Source organism: Bufo bufo, chromosome 2, assembly GCF_905171765.1.
Source record: "Bufo bufo chromosome 2, aBufBuf1.1, whole genome shotgun sequence".
Lineage (NCBI taxonomy): Eukaryota > Metazoa > Chordata > Amphibia > Anura > Bufonidae > Bufo > Bufo bufo.
In genome coordinates, this window is record NC_053390.1 from 20,514,880 (window position 1) to 20,533,100 (window position 18,221).

An 18,221-nucleotide genomic window follows, 5' to 3' on the forward strand; every position below is an offset into this window, starting at 1 on the left:
ATGGTGGATCTGTGGAGGACACTTATGGGGGATCTGTGGAGGACGCTGTTATGGGGTGGATCTGTGGATGACACATAGGGCCATGAGGGGGGCCAGCATAAGACACACATATAGCATCTTATGCTCGTCCCCCTCATGGCCCTATGTGTCCCCTCATGTGTCCTAAACTGAGCACATAACTGGCTTTGTGTGTAAAGTATTTTTACTACTGTCTGAAACAAGCTCTCTCCTATTGATAAAATGGCCAGCCTCTGTACTCACTTTCACTATGAATGCACTGCAGCGAGCGGAAGCGAGCTGGCAGGCCGGCCGGCGCGTGACTGACGTCACTTAGTAACGCTCCTCCCACTTAATTCAGGAAGCAGGAGCGTGACTAAGTGACGTCAGTCACACGCCGGCTCGCTCGCTCGCTGCAGTGCATTCATAGTGAAAGTGAGTACAGAGGCTGGCCATTTTATCAATAGGAGAGAGCTTGTTTCAGACAGTAGTAAAATACTTTACACACAAAGCCAGTTATGTGCGCGGGGCCCCTTCATATATAATCGCTGCATTTTCGGGTCGGCCAAATCGCCATATCGCATTTGGCGATTATCGCGATTCGATTATTTTTTCGATATATCGTGCAGCCCTAGATGAGAAGGATACTACTCACGCTTCAGAAGACCTCTTGGTCCTTTCTTTACTTTATTTTTCACAATTAAAAAGTGTTGCATGGCTCTCAGGCCCAAACCGTGGGTTTCCCCACCACCAGGCCCAAACCGTGGGTTTCCCCACCACCAGGCCCAAACCGTGGGTTTCCCCACCACCAGGCCCAAACCGTGGGTTTCCCCACCACCAGGCCCAAACCGTGGGTTTCCCCACCACCAGGCCCAAACCGTGGGTTTCCCCACCACCAGGCCCAAACCGTGGGTTTCCCCACCACCAGGCCCAAACCGTGCGTTTCCCCACCACCAGGCCATGGTGCCCCACTCTACTAGGCTCAGGTCTTGGTGCCCCACTCTACCAGACCCAGGTTGTGGTGCCAAACTTCACTTGGCCCAAACCATGATGCCTCGCATCCAGATGGTCTGAGGTAAACTTGAGATGGGCTCCAATGTATTTTGGGATACCATTCTTGTCCAGTGTTTTTCTAACAGTGGACACATGGACAGAGGTTTTTACAGTTTGTAGAGTCTTCTGTGGGTCTTTTGATATTACCCATGGGTTTCTTTCTTTAGGATTGCCGTTGTTATCGTGCAGTGATATTATCAGGATGTCCACTCCTAGGAACAGCAGCGGCAGTCCTGAATGTTCCCTGTTTGTAGACAATTTGTCTAACTGAAGATTGATGTTCATCTATGGCTTTAAATCCTTTTCCATCGTCATATGTCTCTATAACACATGGTTCCCACCTATCAGTCCTGTTGAGAAAAGCAGATATGTCAGTAACTAGGCTTTGTGTGCACCTGCGAGCCTCACACATCCAATCTCATCTTCTTAAAGGATTTCTCCTGATGGAAGTGTTTGCCACCCTAGGCTTCAGATATGACTTCCAGTCTAATTTGCAGTACAGGATGGATCGATATTTCTCCATTCTCCTAATCAGATGATCCGTCCGTGCATTCCAGTTTGACGTTGTCCCAACCATCGGGACACACAACGTGGAGCAGAGCTGACATCTCGGCCTAGGTGCGTAGAGACCTGCTGGAGTGATAAACCAAGGCCTGTCAGCTCAAGGATTCTGTCCCTTTCAGTCTGCAAGAAGTGGCGATAACTGGCATTTTTGTCGTTTCTTTCCGTCTGTTATGCAAGCAGCGGGTGTGGACCCACTGCGCCACTGACTGGCTATACTCTGGAGGGGCGTGACTAAGCAACTACATGGTCTTCACTAGAGCTTCTGATGGTGAGGATAGGCTTGGGCCGTTAGGGTAGTTGCCAGGCAACACTCTAGAGCAGTCCCCGAGTCAGTGGCAGCTGACCAGGGGGTCAGAGATACCAGTGCAAGCACCGAGGGAAAGTACGTGGTTAGGAAGTCCGGGGTCAGGGTAGGCAGCGATCAAGCAAGGTCCCTAATTGAAGTCAGAGGCAGGCGGCAAACAGGCAAAATCCGATAATTCCAAAACGGGGTCCGGTACACAGCAAAGCAGAACTTGAAAAACACCTTCAGACTTGGAACTAGACAAACTAGTGACCATGAGTTGCTCAGGCATCTTCCTGGGGCAGGAAGCACCTTTAAATACTTCCTGCAAGCCAGCCATAGGCTGGGGAGACTCAGGGCGTGTACGTGCTGCCTCACAAGTGGGGAAAGACACACCCATGCAAGCCCTAACAACAGTACAGCACTCAAGCAGGAAGTAAACTCTGGCATGGAGCACAGATGCAACAGTTAAGCTACCTGCTGCCCACGCTTGTCAGCACACCGCATGGCAGCAGGAGGAAAAGAGGAAGCCTGGCGCCCGTGTCCGTGGGTAGGGCAGCAGCGCTGGCACGGACTGCTGGGCTAACACCGTCTGGCTTTTATGCCCATGCCACAGATTGGAGCTAGGTGCTTGATAATTTGCAGATCATAGTGACAACTTCTACTTCCTCAATTTCTATGACCTTTAATGATAAAGGGCCTAAACAACCCTATCTACCCTCTTGCAATCCACTACATAACAGGAACGCTCCACTAGATCGGCTGCTCTAGAGATGCTCTCACCCAGTTGTCTACAAATCACAGATTGGTCCTAAAGTTGCTAAGATCCTTACTCGTATCCATATTACTGCTCCATCACATCAACCTCAATATCTGACTGTTTCCTTGCTGGCTAACATTACACACACGAACACACACACACACACACACACACACACACACACCATTGTCACCAGACAATCACTGCTATTCACTTCACTTCACCTGTGTGTGGTATTGAATTGAAGTAAATTGAATTAAATGAACACCTTCTTAGGAGAAAGGAGACTTGGAGGGGGATATAGATGAAGAGCTTTCTCCAACACCTTGGAGCCTGGTGGAGAGGAGACTGGGAGTAGTTGCAGTTATTTTCTGTATGTACTTTGACTAATGAAGGTCTTCACTGTGGGTTCTCTCTCTGGAAATTTACCTCATAAACAGAAGTGTCATTGTGGCAAAACGATGCCTGCCACTTTTTAGTAAGTAGGGTGATGTAGGAAACTTTTAAAAGAACTCCCCACACTTATAACTGTATCCTCCGAACATGGCTACAGTTATGTAATATTGTGCAGTCCACTCCCCGCAAAATTGTTCTCATAGGTCAGATGCTGTTTCGGGCTTGTGGTCTGCTAGGTGCTGGGACCTCAGCACGTGTGGTGAGGAGCAGAATATTGTCATTTGCCCCTGATAACTAAACCTAGAAGTGAAGGAGCTGAGAAGTGTCTGATCTATAGACAGATCTACAGGAGGCCATGTATTCCGTCACTGTGTGCTTGTGTCTTCACAGATGAATTCAAGAGGAGAAATCCACCAGAGAGATGTCCCCGTCCTCTGTATTCCCAGGACTGTCCAGAGGAGAAGGTCCCAGAGAATCCTCAGGTAGATGGAGCTGAGCCCTTAATACATCTATATAGGAAGATCCTGCAGTCATAGAGGGGTCATAGATTGTGGGGGTCTCTTATGTGCATCTGTTAGATTTGTATTGTACTGAATTTTTACATTTGACAAATCAGGGGGAAGATCTGATTATTATTAAAGTGGAGGATGAAGAACAGTGGATGATGGGCGATCCCCCGTGTAAGAGTGAGATGGAGGAGGACATTCCAGGTGGAGATGTCACCACGGGTATGAAACAATTAAAATTCAATTTTTTTCGTTTTATCAAGTCATGATTTTCTGTATGTAGTAATAGTTGTGACTGGGTGTAAACCAGAATCCTGGACTTTGTTAGGAAGTCAAAGTGTTATAAAGTCCGGTCCGTGAATATTTTGACATTGACACAATTCTAACATTTTTGGCTCTATACACCACCAGAATGGATCTGAAATGAGATGTGCTTTAACTGCAGACTGTCAGCTTTAATTTGAGGGTATTGACATCCAATTCAGGTGAACGGTGTAGAAATTACAACAGTTTGCATATGTGCCTCCCACTTGTTAAGGGACCAAAAGTAATGGGACAGAATAATAATCATAAATCAAAGTTTAACTTTTTAATACTTGGTTGCAAATCCTTTGCAGTCAATTACAGCCTGAAGTCTGGAACGCATAGACATCACCAGACGCTGGGTTTCATCCCTGGTGATGCTCTGCCAGGCCTCTACTGCAACTGTCTTCAGTTCCTGCTTGTTCTTGGGGCATTTTCCCTTCAGTTTTGTCTTCAGCAAGTGAAATGCATGCTCAATCGGATTCAGCTCAGGTGATTGACTTGGCCATTGCATAACATTCCACTTCTTTCCCTTAAAAAACTCTTTGGTTGCTTTTGCAGTATGCTTTGGGTCATTGTCCATCTGCACTGTCCATAGGATGTTGTTCCAGAACTGTGAAGGCTTTTTTTAGATGTCGTTTGGCAAACTCTAATCTGGCCTTCCTGTTTTTGAGGCTCTCCAATGGTTTACATCTTGTGATGAACCCTCTGTATTCACTCTGGTGAAGTCTTCTCTTGATTGTTGACTTTGACACACATACACCTACCTCCTGGAGAGTGTTCTTGCCCTGGCCAACTGTTGTGAAGGGTGTTTTCTTCACCAGGGAAATAATTCTTCGGTCATCCACCACAGTTGTTTTCCGTGGTCTTCCGGGTCTTTTGGTGTTGCTGAGCTCACCGGTGCGTTCCTTCTTTTTAAGAATGTTCCAAACAGTTGTTTTGGCCACGCCTAATGTTTTTGCTTTCTCTCTGATGGGTTTGTTTTGTTTTTTCAGCCTCATGATGGCTTGCTTCACTGATAGTCACATCTCTTTGGATCTCATCTTGAGAGTTGACAGCAACAGATTCCAAATTCAAATAGCACACTTGAAATGAACTCTGGACCTTTTATCTGTGCATTGTAATTGGGATAATGAGGCAATAACACACACCTGGCCATGGAACAGCTGAGAAGCCAATTGTCCCATTACTTTTGGTCCCTTAACAAGTGGGAGGCACATATGCAAACTGTTGTAATTCCTACACTATTCACCTGGTTTGGATGTAAATACCCTCAAGTTAAAGCTGACAGTCTGCAGTTAAAGCACATCTTGTTCGTTTCATTTAAAATTCATTGTGGTGGTGTATAGAGCCAAAAATGTTAGAATTGTGTCGGTGTCCTAATATGTATGGACCTGACTGTAGAAAGCTTTATAAGGCTGTAATTACACATGCAGTTTTTGTTCCAAAGCCAGGAATAAATTCAAAATGAATGGATTATAACGCTCCTTCCTTCTGGATTCACTCTTAGCCTAATAATGTTATAAGTTTGTCTACCTTATGGTTTGGGGGGAAAAAAAATCTAATTCCAATTTTTATTTTAACAGAGAAGTCCAGTAACGGTTCTAAGGGAAACTTCATGTTGTCACTAAATTATAAAGTAGAAGATGAAGATATCATGCAGCAATCTTCAGGAGAAAACTTCATTACTCTAAATGTACATCCAGGACTTCATTATACAGATCAATCATATAAATCTCCTAATGAGGTATATTCTCCTGACCAATCACAGATTGTTACCACAAATACAGGTCAGAAAGTGGGTAAAAGGCTTCATTGTGGTAAAGAATTAAAAAAAAGCTCAGTTCTTTCTACACACAGAAGAATTCACACAGGAGAGAAACCTTACCCCTGTTCACACTGTGGGAAATGCTTCACAGAGAAATCAAGTCTTGTTATACATGAGAGAATTCACACGGGAGAAAAACCATATTCATGTTCAGAATGTGGGAAAAGTTTCAGACAGAAGTCAGATCTTGTTAAACATGAGAGACGTCACAAAGGAGAGAAGCCTTTTTCATGTTCAGAATGTGGAAAAAGTTTTGTACAAAAATCAGATCTTGTTAACCATGGGAGAATTCACACAGGAGAGAAACCATATTCATGTTCAGAATGTGGGAAATGTTTTACACAGAAATCGTATTTGATTACACATCAGAGATTTCACACAGGAGAGAAACCGTTTTCATGTTCAGAATGTGGGAAGTGTTTTACACGTAAATCAGATCTTGTTAAACATGAGAGACATCACAAAGGAGAGAAGCCATATTCATGTTCAGAATGTGGGAAGTGTTTTACACAAAAATCACATCTTGTTTCCCATGAGAGATGTCATACAGGAGAGAAGCCATATTCATGTTCAGAATGTGGGAAATGTTTTACAGATAAATCAGTTCTTGTTACACATGAGAGAATTCACACAGGGGAAAAGCCGTATTCATGTTCAAAATGTGGGAAGTGCTTTAGATATAAATCACATCTTGTTATACATAACAGAACTCACACAGGAGAGAAACCATATTCATGTCCAGAATGTGGGAAATGTTTTATAGATAAATCAAGTCTTGTTAAACATGAGCGAGTTCATACAGGAGAGAAGCCATATTCATGTTCACATTGTGGGAAGCACTTTTCAGATAAATCAAATCTTGTTACACATGAGAGAATTCACGCTGGAGAGAAACAATTATCACATGTTTTAACATATCAGGTCATCCATGGACCTTAAACAACCAATAAAAAGATTCATATTTTTTTTGGGGGGGGGGGGGGGGGGGGTGAGGGTGAGACTGCCTATGATCTCCCAGACAACAAAATTATATTTCTCTGAGGTCAACTAGGACTAGGATCCAATTTTGGAATAGTGAAGATGAATTGTCCCCATGAACCTTGCTTCTTATCTCTGTATTCACACCTCCACCCACACTGCGGAAGAGTCCAGAGTGATATGGGGAGAAGTAACAATGCTCCATGTAATAGTTTTATAACATATTTGGATATATTTGATTGTCATTTAAACAGTATGTAAAAAGAAAATCTTATATTGGCATCAAGACATGATGATTTATTACTATTTTGTGTGTCTTAGACAAGTGATTTGGGCTGTGCTTGTTGAATATAGAATACTTTTCATATGCTTTCTCTTTATTTTAACCACACATTTTTCTGATTTTCTTTTCCTGAACATGTTATTAGGTTTTATCAATATAACACCAAACCCTGGGCGCGGGGAATCAAATATATAACAAAAATTATATAAAATATACAATTACACAAAAGCAACTCCGTTATACAGCCATATGATCACAATATAGCCTAAAAATATATCTCTGAATCAGGCGCATAACTATAATTTATAGGGCACCATAGAAAAATAAGTTGGGGTCCCTACCACCTAGTGGAGGGGTGGCCAACCTTACAGACACAAAGAGCCCCAAAAAAAAAAAGTATGACTACCAGGAGCCACAAGCTATACATTTACACACGAGTCACTGTATTTTTCACCCTACAAGATGCACCTAGATTTTAACAAAGAAAAATAAGAGAAAAAAAATATATTTTTCTGATCTGAGGTCTGATAAAAATATTTTTTTTCTTATTTTTCATTAGCAGAGTAAAAAAAGAAAAAATATATTTTTCAGCAGACGTTAGATCAGACTCCTAAATTAGATCCCCAATCCTCATCTGACCTAAAATAAGATTCAAGATTCCCAAATCTCATCAGACCTCCAAATCAGACCCCTAATGCTCGGATCAGACAACACAAATCAGACTCCTAGTGTCAGACCCTCAGTGCTCAGATCCCCCCCCCCCCCCATGCTCAGATCCCATTCTCAGATCTGACCCCCATGCCCATTCCTGACCAACCCATGCTCAGACCTGCCACCCTCATGCTCAGATCAGACCCCATTGCTCAGATCAGGACCCCCCCATGTTCAGATCCGAACCTCCAATGCTTAGATCAGACCCCAATGCTCAGTTCTATCATTTTAAAAAATCTCTTCCCTCTCCTGATCAGGCTGTGACCTGATGAGCACAACGTCAGGTCATAGTGCGTGTCTCCACGTACTACGTTCTCACACTGTGTGCATCAGGACGTAGTGGAGAGTGAGCTAAGGCTGCAAAGTAGCAACAGTGCCCAATCAGTAAAAGAGATCTGAGCCTGGGGAGGAGAGTGAGCCGGCCTGACTGCTTCCCGGCTCCACAGCTAGAGCCGCACTTGAAGAAGCAAAGAGCCGCATGCGGCTCAAGAGCCACGGGTTGGCCACCCCTGACCTAGTGTAAGAAAATTAAAACAGCAGCATAAGTATGGTAGGTGTGTATAATAGCAAAATATATATATATATATATATATATATATATATATTTATATATACTGCTCAAAAAAATAAAGGGAACACAAAAATAACACATCCTAGATCTGAATTAATTAAATATTTTTCTGAAATATTTTGTTCTTTACATAGTTGAATGTGCTGACAACAAAATCACACAAAAATTAAAAAATGTAAATCAGATTTTTCAACCCATGGAGGTCTGGATTTGGAGTCCCACTCAAAATTAAAGTGGAAAAACACACTACAGGCTGATCCAACTTTGATGTAATGTCCTTAAAACAAGTCAAAATGAGGCTCAGTAGTGTGTGTGACCTCCACGTGCCTGTAGGACCTCCCTACAACGCCTGTGCATGCTCCTGATGAGGTGGCGGACGGTCTCCTGAGGGATCTCCTCCCAGACCTGGACTAAAGCATCTGGTGGATAGAGCGAGACATGATGTCCCAGATGTGCTCAATTGGATTCAGGTCTGGGGAACGGACGGGCCAGTCCATAGCATCAATGCCTACGTCTTGCAGGAACTGCTGACACACTCCAGCCACATGAGGTCTAGCATTGTCTTGCATTAGGAGGAACCCAGGGCCAACCGCACCAGCATATGGTCTCACAAGGGGTCTGAGGATCTCATCTCTCTTACCTAATGGCAGGCAGGCTACCTCTGGCGAGCACATGGAGGGCTGTGCGGCCCTCCAAAGAAATGCCACCCCACACCATTACTGACCCAATGCCAAACCGGTCATGCTGGAGGATGTTGCAGGCAGCAGAACGTTCTCCACGGCGTCTCCAGACTCTGTCACATCTGTCACATGTGCTCAGTGTGAACCTGCTTTCATCTGTGAAGAGTACAGGGCGCCAGTGGCGAATTTGCCAATCTTGGTGTTCTCTGGCAAAGGCCAAACGTCCTGCACGGTGTTGGGCTGTAAGCACAACCCCCACCTGTGGACGTCGGGCCCTCATATCACCCTCATGGAGTCTGTTTCTGACCGTTTGAGCAGACACATGCACATTTGTGGCCTGCTGGAGGTCATTTTGCAGGGCTCTGGCAGTGCTCCTCCTGTTCCTCCTTGCACAAAGGCGGAGGTAGCAGTCCTGCTGCTGGGTTGTTGCCCTCCTACGGCCTCCTCCACGTCTCCTGATGTACTGGCCTGTCTCCTGGTAGCGCCTCCATGCTCTGGACACTACGCTGACAGACACAGCAAACCTTCTTGCCACAGCTCGCATTGATGTGCCATCCTGGATAAGCTGCACTACCTGAGCCACTTGTGTGGGTTGTAGACTCCGTCTCATGCTACCACTAGAGTGAAAGCACCGCCAGCATTCAAAAGTGACCAAAACATCAGCCAGGAAGCATAGGAACTGAGAAGCGGTCTGTGGTCACCACCTGCAGAACCACTCCTTTATTGGGGGTGTCTTGCTAATTGCCTATAATTTCTACCTGTTGTCTATCCCATTTGCACAACAGCATGTGAAATTGATTGTCACTCAGTGTTGCTTCCTAAGTGGACCGTTTGATTTCACAGAAGTGTGATTGACTTGGAGTTACATTGTGTTGTTTAAGTGTTCCCTTTATTTTTTTGAGCAGTGTGTATATATATATATATATATATATATATATATATATATATATAAAAACATTAAAGCAAAATAATAATGTTTATATAGCGCCAACTATTAAAGCTGTGGTAATAGAGACTGCATATAATAGCTGCTACTCATTACCCACATCCACTCCTGCTCTGTGTACTTCATGTCTCCTCATGAACTCCATTCCCACAGAGATTCAGCTGAAGATCTTATCAGCTGTATTGAGAATCATAATCCCTGACAGGCAGAGTAGAGAGGAGGATGAGGCAGCTCTTTAGTTCAGTGTTGTGAAGTAACTTGTCCCACTGCGTGTTTAGGACAGGTTTTGTGTTTTACTAATAGGATGGCGGCCATTATATTTCTCCTAATGATTGCTCAAAAGACTAAACAAGCCATTATAACTAATGAAAGGTATTTGGTTATATATTTATAATAAAGTAAGGGTACTTTCACACTAGCATTTTTGCTGGATCTGGCAGAGTCCAGCAAAAACGCTTCCATTACAGATAATACAACCGTCTGCATCCATTTGAACGGATCCGGTTGTATTATCTTTAACATATTTTTAACATTGCCAAAATTGATCAGTTTTGAACTCTATTGAAAGTCAATTGGGACAGATCCGTTTTCTATTGTGGCAGAGAAATCCGTCCCCATTGACTTGCTTTGGGGGTAATGATGGATCCGTTTTGCTCCGCATCCCAGGACGGAAAGAAAACCACAGCATGCTGCGGTTTTCTCTCTGGTCTGAGAAAGGAGTGCATTTTGGAGCATTCCGTTCACCTCAGTTCAGTTTTGTCCCCATTGACAATGAATGGGGACAAAACTGAAGCGTTTTTTTTCCGGTATTGAGCCCCCTATGATGGAACTCAATACCGGAAAACTTTAACACTCGTGTGAAAGTACCCTAATATTTAGGTATTTTCATTTTCTCAACCCCTTTAAAAATATATACTCAGCATTTGTATTAAAAAAGTTTTGACAGACACAGATATGTGCTACTGGTGTTTTGCCGTGTGTTATTACTTTGGCTTTCTATTAAAAAGAAAGCATTGACGAACACGTGCCTTTAGCGTCCTGCCATATAGATTTGTTATCGTGCTATTGTCTCGGTCTCAAACGTGACAGGTGTCAGAAGATCCAAGAGACTGGCTGCACGTGAAGTGATCTGACAGCCTTTTTTGGTTCCACTTATTTTAGTGTTGTTGCTGGTAATGACCACACCTCTTGTCTCATTGTGTAGCTTGCTGGTCATTCCAACTCCCCTATTTAATCTGGCTTCACCCATCATGTTATGCGGTTGATAGCTCTATTCTGTTGGTGGAAGTGTTGGTGTTTAGATCTCCACGAAGTTCCTGCTCTTCCACGGACTATTCGGAGTTAAGTGTCTTTTCCTATTTCTAGTTTGTTGTTTTCCCCTATCTTTTGTATTAGGTCTGAGGGGGTCTCCTGTTCCTTCAGCTGTCCTGACACTATTTCCAGGGCCCTATAGGGTGAGATAGGGTTTTAGGTTCCTGTGTATGAATATTCCTACCATCGAAGTCTGTTCATACAGATAGTAGTCATGGCTTGGATTAGGGATTCACTAGGTGGCAACCTTCACCCTTTCCCTAATTTCCAGGCCTAGTAACTTTCCCCTTCCCTCCTGCGTTCGGTGTGGAGTTTACTACCCACACCACGCTGTGACAGCTATGTGGTTATTGTATCCACTCTATCACTTACTCGACTGTCAGCGGGCCTCCTCCGTTGAATGCATCACTCACCAGCTGTTAGTTAGTATCAAGTTATAGACCCGGGCACTTAGCTGATCGGTCCACATTAGGATAACCTTTGCATGCAAATAAAAATCTGTGAATTGGCAGATTCACAGATTATTATTTTACATTCAAAGATTACCATAATGTGGAAAGGATATCGGAATGACTATTGTGATCTAAAGGCTGTTAGGCCATCGTGATTGAAGACAGAACCTCGGAACTGAAGCCGAGTTCATTTTCCGTTTTAAAGTAGTTTTCCACTTTAAAAATCAATTGCGACTTTGCGAATAACTTACTTCGGCTCATCGGGGCCCATACATTCTAATACTGTACGGCGACTGATCTCCGTATAGTATTTTTCCGAAGTTTTGAAATGGAAGTGATATTACTGTCACAAACACCAGCAGCATATTGATAAATGCACTGAGATCATCTGCCTTACCTCAATAGGGAGAGGGCACTCCAGTGATGTGTAGACATTCTCTGTGGATGCACCACCCATCCAGCCCACCTGAGCCGGGCAATGTAGGTATGAGAGAGATGCTACTTACACGACCCCAAGGGAGGAGCAGCCAACCACAGCAGGAAACACCAAAGGTAAACATTCTCCTTGCAATCAAGAGGAGCAGTGGCTGTACCACTTGAGGGGGAAGGCACCATCTTGAATTGCCTTCAGGCATAGGATCTGAGACCTAACCTAGTATGCAGCCTGGACACCAGTGAGTAACCCCATGCATGCACCGTATTATTGACTCACAGCACCGCACCTAAGGCTGGGTTCACATCTGGGTTGAATTTCTGTTTTTCTGTTCCGGCGGCAGTACTCGGGATTTCACGATGGGAGCTGTTACATACTCATGCTGCGAGTCGGGAGCGGGACACTTGCTCATCTGAAAGGGGCCTAATGCTCCGGCTCCCCCACGTGGCGATCGGAGGAGCTGGAGCTTGTATGCGGCAGCCCCTGTCATAGATAATGACAGGAGGCTACAGCACAATGTTTTCTATGGAGCCCCTGCCTGTAACTAATGATTGCTTGTCATGGTTTCTTATGAGCACTACTTTTTTTTAAAAATTAGTTTTTAAAATAAAAATAAAAAAATTCTAAATCACACCCACTTCCCCAAAATGAAAATAAAAAAAGTAAAAAAAACGACACATCATGGGTATCACCGCGTGCGAAAATGCCCGTACTATCAAAACATACAACTATTTATCCCATACGGAAAAAGGCAAAACTGAAAAAAGCGCTAAAATGGCTGATTTGCCTCCTCCAACAAAAAATTTAATAAGTGATCAAAAAGTTATAGTGGTCAGAAAATTACCCCCAAAAAGTTTTTCTTCAAGTTTTTCATATTTTTTTTTTCAGTATCAAAATGCAAGAAAAACTATGCATATGTGGTATCGCCGGAGTCGTACTGACCTGGAGAATGAAGATCAGAAGCCAGTTTTACCACATATTGAACGATGTAAAAAAAAACAACATAAAACTGTGTCAAAATTGAATTTTTTCCCCAATTCCACCCCATTTGGAATTTTTTTCTCACTTCTTCCTATGCAATATTAAATGGTGGCATTAAAAACTACAACTTGTCCTGGCGGCATGCTTGCGGACGCACATAGGTAGCGTGCGCACCTCCCTCCACACTGTGAGCTCCAGCCCGTACTGCGTCGGTAATGATGTAGCCGATGCCGCTTTAGCCCATCGCCTCCCTGCCGTCCTGGATCGCTGCTCGTGCCCTGCCATCTTGTTGCCCTGTTGTACGGTCCCCATGATGCCCTGATGTTGTGGGGTTGGTGTTGTTTGTTACGGATGTCGAGCTGCTTGGCGTTTCAGTGAACTGGAGCTGGGAGCTGGCGCAGAGGTGAGACGTATGGGGCCGGATTTCTGCTGGAGGCCGTTTGGAGCCGTGGTTGCTGTGCCAGGAGCGACCCAGTGATCAAGAGTGGGGGACTGGAAATGGGATGGTGAGACAACTGCCCTAAGGTGAGAGTATTGGGCGGTCCCCCTTCCCCCTCCCAGGTCAGCGGGCAATCGGAGTGGTAAGAACTTACAGTGGCAGGCGAGGGATATATATTGGTACCCCTGTCCAGAAGCACAGGCTGTTTTTTCCTGTGGAACCTGAGGGTGCGAGGTAAATCCCCCCTTTGAGCTCCTTGAATCCTCCCCTATTATTTTTGCCTACCTTGGCTGCTATTCAGTAATTTTGGACGCTTGCTGGTGGTGGTACAACTAGAAGAACTACTCCTTTTTAACTGTGCGTAAATAGGAGATCTATCTATGGCGCAGATTGTCTCTGACTGAAGGGGAGTTGGAGTGTTTGGAGGGGATCCATATTGTTATCTGGAAAAGTGGTATACAGCAACCGGTTTGGTAATGAAATACTTAGAGACGGAGAACGGAAGAAGAAAAAACTGCGGCACAAATTAATCCGACTAACCATTTATTTATTTTTTTGCCATTCTTTTATGAGTACAGAGACATCAGGGACTATCTAACGGAGCCAATCATATTAACTGGTTGGTGGCGAGGTGGTAATGGCAACTCTAACCGATGCGAGAGTTCAGCTGGGCTGACTATATTAATGACATGATATGTACTAACCCAAATAACTGTCTGTGGTCTATACAACCTATTGTTTGTCCGGTATTCAATTTGAAAGTTGCTACGTTTTATCACCCGAGAGCATTTGGGATGATTTAATTATGCATTTTTGTTAATTGGAGGGGGCCTTTATTTGTACTGATTATACTAACAAGACTGCGACCCTACTTGTATTAACTATATTAATGAGGCGGCATGGAGTGATTTACTAACGGACTGCTTAAGTAATAACTGTAAAGTTGCTTTATTTTATGCAACTGCAAGAGGTTTTCTCCCCCTTTTTTTTTCCCTCTTATTTCTCCTCTTTCCCTTTCTTGGATAGAATCTCCTAGTAGTCTGTGTTGGTAAACTTCTGGCCCCTTTTTGACCGGTTGCCCCACAGTCAATTAGTAAAAAAAATACTCCTGTTGACTATTGCATTTTCAATGCCTGTGGACGTCCTGTCCCATTTTTTGATGTTTAGATATTAAATATTGATATTAAAAAAAGAGGAGAAGGGGGGAGAAGAGGGGAGAGAGGGGGATAGGGGGGAAGGGATAGGAAAGGAAAAGGGAAAAAACGACAATGTCTAGACAGGGGGTGGGCAAAAAGGGGAGAACCCAACTAGAGTTCAATACTTCGATCTCTCCTGCGCTCAAGAGAGCAGATAGACCGAAACAACAAATGCTGATTAATACAAGTGGACAGATTAGTCCCCCCAGGAGGAAGAAGGATAATATAGCACAAATTCCCGAGGGGGAACCCACCTGTTTAATAGATAAATCTAAGGTGACACCACTGGTGGGCAAATTCCAGTCTGGAGGGAGTAGTAATAACCAGTTAAAAGAGGTGGAGAGAACCACCTCTGCTGAGGAGGAGCAGGGGCCAAGTTTGCAGGATATATTTCAAGAAATAAAAAAATTTAATTTGGCAATACAGGATCTCTCCATCCAGACTGGAAATATTAAGGAAACGGTGGGACTCCTGAGGACAGACTTACAAAAATATAAAGACAGGTTGGTAGAAGTAGAAAAGAGAACATCTGAGGTAGAGGACCTGTTACAGACAATAGCAAAGGAAAAAAGTGTATTAAAGGAAGAAAATAGAGAACTTAAAAATAAATTATTGGATCTTGAAAATAGATCCAGGAGGTCCAACCTGAGGTGTTTGGGGTTCCCGGAGGGTGTGGAAGGACGGGATCCCTGTGGATTTATACAGACCTGGTTAAGGGAGCAACTGGGCCAGGATATTTCAGATCATAAAAATTTTATAGAGTGTGTTCATAGAGTGTCAGCAAGGATGCCCCCTCCGGGAACGAGACCCCGACCAATCATAATTAATTTTATGTCGGTTAGAGATAAAGAGGAGGTAATACGTAGGGGTCAAGAACCAAGGGTAAACTAGAACATGTAGGTACGGTAATAATGTTTATTTTCTGACTATGCACAAGAAACAATAAGAAAAAGAAGTCATTTTATTGACCAAAAAAACGCTGCGCTCAAAAAAACGTAAAGTATTCAATGATGTTTCCGGCTAGGCTGAGAGTTGAATGGGAAAATAAGACTTGTTTCTTTGACACAGTTGAAGCGGCGCAAGTATGGATTAAATAAAAGAAAAAAATTCAAGGAAATAGGGCTGGGGCTTGGTTGGGAGGGAGTAATGCAAGAGAGGGTCAGGTGCGGATGTTATCCTGTGCCATTCAGGTAGGGTGGGTTAGGGAGGGGTTTGCAACCTGTTGCGGTGTCCGCTTCTGGGTAAGAGGTACCACAAAGGGGAATTTTTTTTCCCCCTTCGCCCCTCTGCGCTCCATCTGGTGTTCCCCCTTTTTTGGGTTCATATGATAGACAGGAAATAGATAACCGCCATAAAGAGATTGGATGAGACTAATCTCATGGAATATTAGGGGACTTAGTAGGGGAATTAAGAGAGTTGCGGTTTTTGATTCAATACATAGGATGCTACCAGCCATAGTTTGCCTGCAAGAAACACATCTGACAGGGGAGACGCTATCAGGGCTTAATAAGCCATGGGTACAATATGCCTTTCACTCGGTTTTTTCATCTGCGAGAGGAGTGAGTATATTGATCCACCGAAACATAGACATTAAAATAGTAAATACAGCTATTGACTGTATCTTAGAAGGCAAACCATGGATTATAGCGAATGTATATATACCCCCCCCCCCCCCCTTCCCCGCTTTTAGACCAGATGTCCTATTAAAAAATTAACGAGTTTGTGCTTAAAGTGGGAGATAAGCCACTTTTAGTTATGGGAGATTTCAATAATGTAATGGATGGCCAAATGGACAGATGTAGGTTAAACAATACTCAATTAACCAATACTGGGTCAAAATTAAAAGATGTTACAATAGAACTTGGGTGGATTGATATCTGGAGGGTGATGAATCCTAAGTTAACCTCCTCCCGACCGCCTAACGCAGGGATGCGTCCTGCGGGCGGTCGGTTTGTTCCTTGTTGACGCAGCGGCGCGTCATCTCGCGAGACACGAGATTTCCTGTGAATGCGCACACACAGGAGCGGAAGGTAAACGAGCTGATCTACAGCCTGCCAGCGGCGATCATTCGCTGGCAGGCTGTAGATGCGATTTTTTTTAACCCCTGAAAGGTATATCAGACGCTGTTTTGTTAACAGCGTCTGATATACCTGCTACCTGGTCCTCTGGTGGTCCCTTTTGCTTGGATCGACCACCAGAGGACACAGGCAGCTCTGTAAAGTAGCACCAATCACCACACTACACTACACCCCCCCCCTGTCACTTATTAACCCCTGATCACCCCATATAGACTCCCTGATCACCCCCCTGTCATTGATCACCCCCCTGTAAGGCTCCATTCAGACGTCCGTATGTGTTTTGCGGATCCGCAAAACACGGACACCGCGGATCCGCAAAACACGGACACCGCGGATCCGCAAAACACGGACACCGCGGATCCGCAAAACACGGACACCGCGGATCCGCAAAACACGGACACCGGCAATGTGCTTTCCGCGTTTTGCGGATCCGCACATTGCCAGAACTATATAGAAAATGCTTTTTCTTGTCCGCAATTGTGGACAAGAATAGGACATGTTCTATAGGCTCTACAAAAAACGCAGTGTTCGCCCGGTCAGGCCTGATCTTGTGCGCACACTTGCGTTCAGTCCGCCCCACCGCAGTGACAGAATTTTTTTTTTTTCTGATCACTGCAAAAACACAGTAAAATCGCTGCGGCGCTATAAAGATCACTTTTGAGGGGCATGGCGAGTTCATAGAAGATTTTTTTTTTTTTGCACAAGTTAGCGGAAATATTATTATTATTTTTTTTTTCTTACAAAGTCTCATATTCCACTAACTTGTGACAAAAAATTAAATCTCACATGAACTCACCATACCCCTCACGGAATCCAAATGCGTAAAATTTTTTAGACATTTAAATTCCAGACTTCTTCTCACGCTTTAGGGCCCCTAAAATGCCAGGGCAGTATAAATACCCCACATGTGACCCCATTTTGGAAAGAAGACACCCCAAGGTATTTCGTGAGGGGTATGGCGAGTTCATGTAAAATTTTATTTTTTGTCACAAGTTAGTGGAATATGAGACTTTGTAAGAGAAAAAAATAAATAAAAATAATAATTTTCCGCTAACTTGTGCCAAAAAAAATATATTCTAGGAACTCGCCATGCCCCTCACGGAATACCTTGGGGTGTCTTCTTTCCAAAATGGGGTCACTTGTGGGGTATTTATACTGCCCTGGTATGTTAGGGGCCCTAAAGTGTGAGAAGAGGTTTGGAATCCAAATGCGTAAAAAATGCCCTGTGAAATCCTAAAAGTACTCATTGGAATTTGGGCCCCTTTGCGCACCTAGACTGCAAAAAAGTGTCACACATGTGGTAACGCCGTACTCAGGAGAAGTAGGGCAATGTGTTTTGGTGTGTATTTTTACATATACCCATACTGTGTGTGAGAAATATCTCTGTAAATGACAATTTAAAAAAAAAATGTATACAAAGTTGTCAATTTACAGAGATATTTCTCTCACTCAGCATGGGTATATGTAAAAAT

At 43.8% G+C, this 18,221-nt stretch overlaps 1 protein-coding gene across 1 annotated transcript in view; it reads left to right on the forward strand.

Annotated features, from left to right (window-relative positions):
• Window positions 1–3,735: 3,735 nt before the first annotated feature.
• LOC120990648 (zinc finger protein 260-like) overlaps window positions 3,736–18,221 on the forward strand; it is a 56,590-nt gene continuing 42,104 nt past the window's right edge. The window contains exons 1-2 of the mRNA XM_040419563.1: window positions 3,736–3,781; window positions 5,449–6,551. Of these exons, the coding sequence (XP_040275497.1) occupies window positions 3,745–3,781; window positions 5,449–6,551 (1,140 nt within the window). The 5' untranslated portion in view covers window positions 3,736–3,744. The remainder of the gene's footprint in view (window positions 3,782–5,448; window positions 6,552–18,221) is intronic.